We start from the raw sequence: 12566 nt of genomic DNA on the forward strand, positions 1-12566 counted from the left end.
TAGAATGGATCTGAGAATTCCCTAAAAGGCCACCTATTATTAATCTTTACATCTGGCTTAGAATTCCAAGTGAGCAAACCCTGGTTGGCAGTTCTTCTGTCTCATTTCACTAAACTGTTATTGATGGTGGCGTCCTGGAATTCTGTCCCCCTTTCAACAAGGATTGGAGTGGAGAAGGGTCAGGTTTCCATACACATACACATGCTACTTCCACCAAATAATTAATTAAAATGATTGTGGTTATTTATCATATTTCTTTCTTCCTTCCTTCTCTGTGTGTCACTGCAGAATAATTTAAGGTCCTTTTGAATATGCATATGGCATAAGAAGGATTTAATGGCTAGGTATCTTCTGTACTTAAATTAAAATGCTCTTTTTTATACATAGCAATATTAACTTTCTAAAGGCATTTCCTTGCCTGATATTACCCATGTTTTAGAGACAATATGACAATTCTAGGAGTTGTAATGGTCCCTAATATTTCATCTTTTACTCAGGAGAGGCTGGCACAACCTAGGGCTGAGCTGGTGCCCAATTTGGGTTTTTTTTCTAGAATGTTGATTTCTGTTCAAGAAGCAAGTGGCAGTTATGGCTAAAGGAGGCTTTGCACAGATTTGTTTGTGGCACCAATTGTGCTCTTTCTTGAATCGGGAGACCTTGCTCATGGTCACTCATGATTGGTCATCTCCCATTTGGATTACTGCAATTTTCTGTACATGGAGCTGCCCTTGAAGACAATCTAGAAGCTACAACTGGTCCAGAATGTGGTGGTGAGTGCAATGATGAGATGCCCATATAACATTTTTGTTGTACAAGCTGCACTGGCTCCCAGTTTCCTTCCAGAAAAATTGCTGGTCATTATCTTGAAAACCCTATAAGATACAGAGCCAGGTTATTTGTGGAACAACTTTCACTAAGAGCATCTACTCATCCTACCAGATAAGATAGGATGGGCACACTCCTAGTTCTTTCTCTTAAACATAGTCATTTTATCACTGCCACCAAGGAAAACTGCCTCAAGCTGTGATCAGTGCCCCCAGGACAAAGCGCCATCTACTCCCAACATCGGGCACTCTGCAAGCCTGCTCCTGATCTCTACCATCTTGCTCCTCCTGCTGAGGCTTCTTCCAAAGACCACTTCTGCTCTTTTCCAAATAACACACATCGTTTTCGTGATGCTGCAGAAGACCTCGGCAGCTTTCTGAAGGTGTTATGAAGCATCATGAGAATGGTCTGCACTATTTGGGGAATAGCACAAGCTGTCTCAGAAAGAAGAACTAGTCTGACCAGCAGCTGCTTCATATAGAGCCAGGCCAGGCACACCTCAACAACAGCAGGAGGAAGACAAGAAGCAGGAGGTTTGAGGCAGCAGTAGTTGTTTGTTTATTTGCATGTCACATTTATTATTTTTACAAATAACTCAAATTATGAATATATCCAACACTCCTTCCTCCTCCTATTTTCTCCACAACAACAAGCCTGTGAGGTGAGTTGGGCTAAGAGAGAGTGACTGTCTTGGGATCACCCAACTGACTTTCATGGCCAAGAGACTCACGGTTTCTTGCTTTGTAGCCCTGTGTCTTAACCACTAGACCAAACTGGGGCTGAAGTAGAGGCCCAGGAGAGGTGGTGGTGGCAGCTGAGATTATTGAAGGCCCTGGGTTTCTACTTCAACTCTAGTGTTCCTGCTGCCACTGAGGCACACTGCTTTGCAGGTCATCCCAAAGGGCAGAGATGGGGAGGAGATAGCTGGATGAGGAAAGGTGAAGAGGAAATAATCCCTTACCTTACTGAGGCTCAGGGCTGGGAAGGATCAAAATAGGGATGGCTTCCATTGGTATGGGTCCTTGTTTAATGTGCTAGTTGGTTTTCAGTTAATGTTGCAATGGGGACTGCTACATTATGTGGTCATATGATGTCAAACTTTATAACTATATTTATTATTTAGTGATAAAAAAATATTGTCAAAACCCAAGGACTACCTAGGCCTAAAACTATTTTTATTAATATCTGCTATATTAATAAAATCTTGGAAGTTTGAATAAATTTCCCTTTTCTCACTTTTATATTTATGTGAATTAGGGGGTTGCCTCCCTAGACATTTCATGCCTCTTCCTCTTCATTTGGGCTTAAGCATTGTTTGCCTACTCATTGCTTTAACTGATTTTCCTTCTTTCTGTCAAGGTCATTATCCTCTTACTCTCTACGGACATTAAAGGAGACAGAGTCAAGTAACCAGGCTCTGTGTCATGTAGGCTGTATACATAATGACCAGCACGTTGAATCACATTCAGAAACAAACTGCAGCCTGAAAAACAGAGATGTTATATGGGCATCCTGAGTCATTCTTGTCACTGCCCATGTCGCTGCATTCTGCAGCAGCTGAAGCTTCTGGGTAATTTTCAAGAGCAGCTCCATGTAGAGTGCACTGCAGTAGTCATGCTGTCAAATGTTAGCCTTGACTTCATAAAAGCTTTTAAAATTCTTCAAACCAAGGTATGTTTTTGAAAAACTGCATCTTAAGCTATGACCTAGCTTGAAAGATTGACATTTGTGATTGGGAATGCAATAAATTCTGCTTCACATAAATATCCTGTAGAAAACAGGAATGAAATTTTCAAAACCTCATTTCCTAGGGTCGGTTTTATCTTTTCTACTTTGATCCAGAATGCGCTCAGTGGTTATGTTTATTTTTTGAGAATTGCTATATAATATCTCAGCACTGGATTATCTCAGCCAACCATGCTTCAAATGTTATTATCATAATTTTTAGTGATAATGCCAAATGGGTTTCACTCCTAGCTGTGCTTAGTCATATATTCCAGGTTATGGAGGTTGAAGTCAAAATTTAATTTGTTCAAATGTTCAACAATAACATTTTTTTCATCAGACAATTCAACGCTTTCATCTTCCAGAAACAAGTTTATTATGAGGGGGAAAAAGCACTTGTTTTGTTTCCAATTTTTCTCTCATAATTTCAGCTTTCCTTAGAAAGTTGTCGCTTTTCTATCACCATGGCTAGCATGTGATCATAACCTTGCCCCGAAGCATTCAACTTACTGCATTATGAAATATATCTGAAGATTAGCAACGTTCAGTATCTACTTAGAATTTGAGGACCAAATGTTCTGTAGGAAATACCTTTCCACATAATAGTGGTCAGTATCTGGTAAAACAAGCATCTTCTTTCATATTGATAATCCTAGGTAGTATATGCTATGAATTATGCATTATCACTCACATCAGTTGGTAAGCCTAATTGAAAAAACTGCCCTTTTATAGCTGCAATCACTTGTGTTTTTCTGTATCATTTGACAAGTCCTAAATACACGTACAATAGACATTTGACAATGATACGTGTTCAGTGTTCTTAAATCCACTAGTCACAGGTCAACCATGCCTTGAGTGTGCGTTTGGTCATCATATTTTAAGAAAAATTCACAGAAACTGTAGGAGACACAAAAAAAGATCAATAGATATGACCAGGGGATTGGAAACTAGTCTTGCAAGAAGAGATTGGGAGAAATTGGATGTTTAGCCCCTGGGGAAGCAACATTCTTCATATATGCGAAGGAATGCTACGTACAAGAAAATCAAAATCAGTTTTCAGTCATCCAAGACTACAGACATTTAAGATAGAATAATGATCTTAAAATTACAAGAATAAATATTTTGGTGGAATTTTTAGAAGAGCTTCCTAATGATAAGCAGTTTAATAGCAGAATCAATTATCCAGAATGGTCTTAATAATGGAAACCTGCCACAGGAGTGAGTTGGTAACAGATATTTTTTTTTAAAAAAAAGCCATATGCAATATAGCATCAAGTTACTGCAAATTAATTATTTAACTATAAATAAGAATATTTGCCTGCCATAAAAGAATGACAATTATAGTCCTCAATAAATCTCTGTCACTTCTATATCACAGAATTGCTCAGCTATGTTTTAGGTTATTGTATGGATATTAAGCTCTAATTCAGCAAGTTTTTTAGGCTGAAATTGAGCCTCTAATTTATATTGCAAGTCTACAATTGTACAGATTCTTAAATAATGTCCTCTAGAAAATGAAAAGAGAAGCAAATTATCATTACCAAAATACACACAAATAAATGTATTTGTGAGAAGTTTGGTTTTAAAATTTTCTAAGTATTTTAAAATTAGATAATTATTGTCATACCAGAAGAGAAGGAAATTCTGGATTTTTTTTACAAATATAATGTGTATGATAGACTGAAACTTTGATTTGTATTGCTTAATGTTTATTTTAAATTAGGTATTAAATTATATATTTAATTAGATATTAACTATTGTTCATCTTCTTCAGCCTAAATCAATAGAGTCATTGACTAGTTTCATGCTTGAGTATTTAAACCATTTATTAAAGAATCTGTCAAAATCTTTGATTCAGAAGTCAGTTCTACTGTTGAAATGGGGTTGGTGGGCTTTTGCTGATTTTATTTTAGTGCAGTTCTTTGTGTTTCCTGGCATTTATTCTAAAAGTCTGGGACCTCCCGCTACAGTAGTGGTGCTACAGTGATGGTGCTAATGCTGAGAATTGAGGAGAAGACAGGAAATGATAAACACTGCCTCCATCTACTAATAGAAACAGTGTGCTTGGAATTCCCACTCTGAAATGGACAATCAGGATAAAAGAGTAAATCTTAATGATAAAGACCATCTCTCAAGTGCCAACTCTACTACCTAATGCCTGATATAATCTATTGCACAACTATTATTTATATCTGTGTTTGACAGTTATCTCTCAGTCAAGTCTCTTCTGCACAAATCATCAATTACTCATTATTGAACAACAGTTCAGAAGTTGACAGCTATGCTGATATTGTCCAAAATTACAGCTATGGATTGAAAAAGAAACAAGAAAAATAAAAGATAACTTTTGTTCCTCAAATATGGTACTGACATATCGTCACAGAATAAAAACATCTATTTCAGGAGTACATATTGATAAAAAGTTGTAAAATGCAAATTGAAAAAAATCATATTTATATCAGGATGCAGCTGATGAAAAGCAGTGTCTGGGTGCAGATCTTACAGTTAAGTACAGATAATGTAAGCTCCTGTACTTATGCTACTGTGCATTCTGAAGTCCTTCTTTCAAATAATTTTTGAAATATGGAAGGAGGTCTTTAAAAATAATAATTAATGCTTGGCATGGTGGCATATTATCAACATATATTTAAAACTGACATTGCTTTATTTTGAATTTTTAAAAGACAGTTGAGTTAATCCTAACTCAAAAGAAAAGAGTTATATCTGATATTTTGATCATAACCTGTTGGCCTAGCAGTGTGAAATTTAAAAATTTTGAGGCTTATAGCATTAATAAGAAAAAATGTCCATGAAAGAAAAATATGTGGACTTGATTTAAAGTGACTAAAGTATTAAAAACTGTACTAGAAATTTGTTAAAAGTTTAAATTTTCATAACATTCCATAAAAGCATGCTTACTAGACTTCAGACAAAAGAAACAAAATCCCCTTATAATTAACATTGAATATATACTAGTAAGAAGAAGACTATTGAGCAATTAATTAACATATTGATTATAATATAGAAATTAATTATTGCTCATTGTTTTTTAAATACAGGAACCCAGGTAACATGCTGTTTGCTAAATATTAAGAATATTATTTTAAAAAACCCTAACCCTAACCCCATAAAAATTAATAACATATAAAATAATTAACATATTTGTTGCATATTCTTCTTTATTGGATTGAATGAACAGAAAAAGGAATTTACTACATAACTGAAATGGAGGTTGAACCTCTTTTCAATGCCTGAATTTTAAATTGAAAGCAGGCAATAGTTAATCATTTAATTTTTTATATACTCAGAATAATTTACATATATGAGAATGACAGAAACTCACATACCAGATTGAATGTATCAGCCAATATTAGTATAAAATATATTCTTTTTATATTCTGTAGAGTGCAAAGGTATGCAGATAAGATTTAATTAAGTTGGAGAAAAAACTGAAATACAAGCTAAAACACAAATTGATGTTCCAACATTCTTTAAAGCAAGATCATAGAATGAACTGTCCATATTTTGTATAATTAATAAAGATTGCAATAGTAAATGAAATTCCAAAAGCTACCACATTAGTTTTTGGGGATCACATTAAATATTAGCAGTTTGTTCCAGAAACTTATACATATTTTTTTTTAAAGTTTCTTAAATTCATGATGCCATGTAGTCATTTCCTGAAGATGCCACAAATGTAATTGAAGTGGACTGAATCCAAATAAACTTAAAACAGAAAGCAACATTCTAATTTTATGTTTCTTCTAGGCGTAATGATAAATGGAGGTATAAATTGTAAAGAAGCAGTCCTAGGCAATAATGTGCTAGAATTTGTGCTTACTTTCTTTCTGCCTTTCTCCCTCTATCTATTAGAGGAATTAAAGATTTTTATGTGACAGAACTGATGTACTGATCAATAACCCAACAACAATCATTTACACTGAAAAGTTTAGAAGAGTTCCAAGAAACTGCATTAACCACGCAAGATAGTTACAGCAGGATCGATAGACAGCCATTGCACTTAGTGAAGAGCATAAAGCACAGCTACATTTTTCTTACTCAGAATGAATACAGATTAAAGAAACAATCAGCTGGGAAAGTCTGTTGCTTCAGAGTTCCTTGCAATGAACATAGATGTGACAACCTTGTCCCCACCATTTAAAACTGAGACTTCTGGAAACTGAATTTCTTATCAACGTTACCCCATCTTAACTATAATGAAAGAGGTGTTTTTATATTTTATTGTTAAATGACTTTATAATCTATATCATTAACAATGAAAGGATAAGCCAGCATTATTTACACTTAAAAGGTAATACAGTACTACAGATCATTTCTATTTCAAGAAAAAAGTGGAAAATGCAATTTTTAAAAATTACTGTAAAAAGTTGATTATGCTTTATTTCATCTTATGCAGTCCTTCATAATTTTTAATTTTTACTTCTGGTGATGCAAATACAATGTGCAGGGAGATGCCATATAATTAAGCATCATCATGAAATAAAAACCTATATTCCCTGCCTCAGATTATCTTTATCCTAAGCCCTGCCCATAGGATTTATTGTGCTATCAGTGGGTAATTGAAAAAAATTAGCCTCCAGTCCACCATACCAATTGCTAATTAGCAAAGAAGGAATTCCATAGTGACAAATAGGCTACTTAAATTTATTTTCTTTTAGCTGCCAATGTATCTGACCCTGTATAATTTTTTATTATAATAATTAATTTTTAGCTAAAAGACTCAAGCGCAAGATTTATTTATTAATTAATCGCATTTAAATGACCAAGCATATCACAAACAACAATTCTGAGTGGTGTACAACAATCAGTAAAACAACAAATATATTACAATTAATCACTGTAAAAATATAAAAAAGTTAAAATGAAATATCACTAAAACTGTTAAAATATATAAACCACATAGAGAAAATACCAGCTAGAACAGGCATGTCAAACTGCTGGCCCACGGGCCGGATGTGTCACGTCAAAACAGCGCCCACCCCATTGCTGGCAATGGGGAAAAAGTCGTGATGCATCGCACAATGTCATGTGACGTCGCAGGTTTGACATGCCTGAGCTAGAAATATTTGAACTTGCTTAAATAATGAAAAACAAGATAAAAATTCTTGCAAATGAAGGTAAATATATGTGTCCGCGATAATGTTGCAGAATCCAATCTGAGTCGGTAACCAGGACCAAAATCATACCCTAGTTAATAACTAAAAGTTACACACATCCAGGCACCATTTAAACACAACATGTAGAACAGCCCAGTGCACATATTCTGGAAAAGAGAAGTTCCCTGATAGGCTTGAAAGCTTCGGTCCTGGTGACTGATTTATATTGGATCCTGCATAAAAATTCATATCATTGGAGGAAGAGCGTCTGCATAGCATTTCAGGATTTGCAAAACATTTGACTTATATTATTTTGCTATATCTCTTGCCGCAATTCTGTAGCATATTACTAATCTTATCCTTATATTGAAGATTAGGAGATTTAGGCTGAAAGACTACTTGGCCAAACACTATTTAGTGAACATTCCTTCTTTCTTCCTATAATCTAATTTAATTTTTAAATTTCCTAGCATCTCATCTGACTACCTGAAATAATGGTGATTAAATCCTCAGTTGCAAGAGAGATTAGTTACAGAAAACACAGTTGCAGAGGATAAACTCATAGCACTGCAATAAGCAATTACCTTGTAGAAGTAAAGAAACCACCCACATAAGAGAACTACAGCTTTGTTCTTTATTTTCAAAGACTAAGTTCTCAAATCCTACACATAATACCTGAGTGCTCTACATCAAAGGATTTTCGTATTCGTCTGCCATTTAGTTTAATTAGAGATAATGCAAACATGGATTTAAACTGTGCTGAATTAGGAAAGATCCCCAGAAAACACTGTCAAGAAATTAATCAATTCTGTTTTAATCTTGTACATCTTCTCCAACATCACAATACCTGACTGGTGCACCTCTGCTTTGTGCAGGCTTCAGCTGAACTGTCACAGTACTGTCGGTTTGATTTAAAGGTGTTTCCAACTCGTAGGGTGGCATAGAAGGTGCTAGACAAAAAAGAACACATGAAGCAGACTCATTTAATTTGTCCCTTTCATATCATATGTATCTTAAAATAGTCTTCCTAAAAATAGTGTTTAGAGCAGAGCCACCTACGCAGAGCATTCTAAACCAATTTCCTTCTCTTTGATGAACTTATCAGCCTACCAACAACCATACTGCCCTTGTGATAGGATTTCCTTCTATGTTAGAACATTCAATAATGGGATCTGGAACAATTTGAATTTATACAAGCTTGGGTTGCAGCATTTATCCATTTATATTGATTTTTAATCTGTTAATTTAGCAATTATTATTTTTCTGGACATCAAGATAACTTACTTTGTTGGTAGTCAGGACTGAACTAAATAAAAGTTTAAATTTATATTCCCTAGGATGCTCTCCATATTTCACTTCTGTTAGGGCAGTGGTGGCGAACCTATGGCACGGGTGCCAGAGGCGGCACTCGGAGCCCTCTCTGTGGGCATACGCACCGTCTCCCCAGCCCCGCCTCCTCCCACGGACCCCTCCTCACCAGCAGCCCTTCCAGAGGAGAGTCACCCCTGGGCACGGCCCACATGAAGCAGCGCAACCAAGGACATAGTAGCCAGGCAGCGGGGACAAGACTCTGCCCTTGTGCCCCGTCACGTGCAGATGCTGCTGCAGGGCATGGGTGAAGGGCGTGGCCGCCATGGCACTGCTGGGCTGCCTGGGTGATCTATGGTGGGCCGTGGAAGTGGTGGGTGGCCCAGTGGGCAGGGCGGAGCAGGGACGGGAGTGGGAGGGCGGTTTTTGGGCACTCGGTCTCTAAAAGGTTCGCCATCACTGTGTTAGGGCATGGTGCTTTAGGTTTTCATATTTCTTATGTCCTAATTTGTATCTAGATCTCAGATATTCCTTCTGATATTATGATATTATGTGTAGCTTTAAAACAGAATCAAATTGTTGAGTATCTTGTTGATATCTTCAATTTCACAGAGCAGACACCAAGGATGAATATTTTTTCCCTAACCCTTTCAAAAAGAATAAAAGAGAACTTCATTTTCTATGAGGAGCTTGACTTTTCTAACTTCTTTGTAATCAATTATATTTTAATTAATTCCATTATTCTGCTGGTGGTGATGTAATGTTTTTTTAATTAATTAGTGAATTAATTTAGTGAATGGTTTTAGTAGCATAATACTTTTAGACAGTACTGATTAACAAAAAGTTAAGCTTGTTCCTGCTAATACAGATGTTTTAATGAAATTTTCTACTTCATTAGCATTCCTACAAAAATAATAGAAGCTAGGAACTGTTGAATATGGCTGTTGATAAGAAACAAAAATCAAGATATCAGTGTTTACGACACAGAATTATCATATGTAATAAAGGTAGACATATAAGTTTTCTAAACAAACAAAAACCTAGACCTGCCATTTTAAAGTTTAAAATATGATTGAATTGGACACAGCTAAATATGTAAGTTTAAATGTAGCATGCTTAATCATCTTAACTTTGTCCTAATTATGCTTTCTTTAAAATTCAGAAAAGTTGGACAGTTCTCATCACTCTCCAAGAATAGATCTTAATGTTACTGGCACAAAAAATACTGATTTCAGAACTTTTGAGAAATAGTTTTATTTCTTGGAATTTCAGATGATAATCAATCAATCAATCAATCAGAATAGAGCTGGAAGGGACCTTGGAGGTCTTCTAGTCCAACCTCCTATAACATTTCAGATAGGTTAGATAAACATATATATTTAACAGAATCTGTAAATAAAGCATCTGAACAGGTAATTAACCATAGATAATGCTACTTGATATCTAACTAAAACTACTTCACCAATTAACTCTGCCATTAACTTTGTCAGAGTTACTGAGTCTCTGATAACTATTGTATGCTTGGGGGAAAAACATTCCTCTAAACATGGAGCTAAGACTGACTACTGAGAGTAGACCACACTAGCTTTTAAATAACACTCTGGCTACCAGTATATTTCTAAATATGATATAAATGTCTTGAGATAACATTCAAAATAGCAAACTAATGTGCCTTCAGTTGCCACTAATTCTACTTTATTCATTACAGACCCTCGTTCCTGTCTCTTTCTTCCATACTAAAGCAAATACAGGTAACCTAAGAAAAAGTGTTTCATTTATAATGCATATAGATATCCATGGAAAAGATTATTATTTTGGGCAGGAGTGTGGCAGGTAAATGCTTTTTTCTAAGCCCAAGCCTCTTGCCAGTTGTGTTGCTTTCAACTTTTTAATACTTCAGTATGTCAATTATATTGTTGCCATTGATTTCTTTTTATTGGACACTTTTATTTATCTCAGCTACTATTGTTTTATAATTCTGAGAGTCTATTAAATTGAAAGTTGCACAAAAATGGTTTTAATACATGTAATAAGTAAAATAAAATCTCCTTCAAGTTGAGGTAGGTTCCTAGAGAGTTCATGGGCCTATCTGATATAGGTAGCCTTTGGGTTACAATGGTAATTGGGAATGGAATTGCTGTTGCAAAGTGATACAATCATACAGCGTGACATCATGTGACTGCATTGCTTAGCAATGACAAACACAGCAGTCATGGTTGCCCTTATAAACTCAAGATGCAGCATCATTAAGTCGGAAGAGGTGGGACTTCCAGGTAAGGAGTGTAGGAATACCATAGGGGGAGGCCAAGTGCAGCCTGTGCACAAATTGGGGGAGACCAAAGTAGGTGAGCGCATAGTGCCATGTAAGTGCAGGAAGATTGTATGGTGGAAAGTGTGGTGCCATGTGAATTCAGGAAAGCATGAGGACAGAAAAGCCAAGGAGACTCAATAGCATGACTTGTGATCTTCCCTGAGGCTTCTCCAGTAACTTTGCTTGTGCAAAGTTGGCAAGAATAGTCGCAACTGGTGATCATGTGGCTGTGGCTCCCTACAACATCATAATCGTGAGTTGGGACAACTTGTTTTATTTGGGGGTGGGGTTGTCCCATAGCTGTGCCCAGAACTACACTGTTTCTTCTTGGTCAGGTGTTGACTGGTTCGCCACTGTCTCTCCATTGATGGATTGGCAGAAAGTTTTCTGATTTGATTGAAATTGGAGCTTTTGCCTATAGTATGCAATTTGATCTTCTTATCTGTTGATCTTCTTGACTATAGCTGTTATTTGCTGCTCTATTATTTCAACCGCTTCCTTGATTTTCCTTTATTCTAGGTGGTATTTTATGATCAGTTATTCTTTGGTCTTCTTTTATCTTCCCAGCTTGCTTTCATCTGATCATAGCACGCCAATTTTCTTTTCCAATCTCACATTCCACTTTAGTGGTGCAGTGGGTTTTTTTTTTGTGTTAGTTGGTTTTTCATCTAAGGTATTCAATTATAACTGCAGCCGTGCGGTAGATTAACTAGTTTGTTTCTTATAGTGAGTTGGTGCTTATATTTCATATTACAGGTAGTGCTTTTCTTATGCCCACATGTTCAGCAACTGTTCAAAATTATGATGGCACTAAATGGGCTTAAAATTCATGCCCAAAGTTATAATAGTTGCAGTCTCCCTGAGGTCACATGATCAAAATTTGGGTGCTTTGCAGCCTGCCCACATTTATGATTACAGGGGGACTGCAACTTCCTCCCATATCTTCCCCCACACATACCATCTATGCAGGATCTGGGCCTAAAGTGAGTCATACAGATAGAAAAAAGCTTTCCAAAGAAAGTTGCAAGAGCGTTTAGTTGTTTGTCTGCTCCTTTTGGGTTCCAGCTGGATGGCAGGCCTCCCAGGGCTTCATCCACTCTCTGAGGTACTTTGTGCTCTGTTAATAACCCACACAGTCACTTAACAACTGCACCTAGGAAAGTCAGGATGCAGTTGTAAAATTAAGTCACATGGAGTTCAGCTTATGACTGTATCAACTTATGACCATAATTCCAGGCTCAGTTGTGATCATAAGTCAAGGACTACCAGTATAAAATTGG

The 12566-nt window shown here is 36.2% G+C and overlaps 1 protein-coding gene across 1 annotated transcript in view; it reads right to left on the minus strand.

Annotated features, from left to right (window-relative positions):
• Positions 1-12566, minus strand: part of PTPRM (protein tyrosine phosphatase receptor type M) — a gene marked incomplete at its 5' end in the record, with an annotated part of 332499 nt that overhangs the window by 195744 nt on the left and 124189 nt on the right. The window contains one exon of the mRNA XM_015814271.1: positions 8515-8617. Within this exon, the coding sequence (XP_015669757.1) occupies positions 8515-8617 (103 nt within the window). The remainder of the gene's footprint in view (positions 1-8514; positions 8618-12566) is intronic.

This window comes from Protobothrops mucrosquamatus, unplaced genomic scaffold (genome assembly GCF_001527695.2).
Source record: "Protobothrops mucrosquamatus isolate PMUCROS unplaced genomic scaffold, P.Mucros_1.0 scaffold233, whole genome shotgun sequence".
In the NCBI taxonomy this organism is placed as follows: domain Eukaryota; kingdom Metazoa; phylum Chordata; class Lepidosauria; order Squamata; family Viperidae; genus Protobothrops; species Protobothrops mucrosquamatus.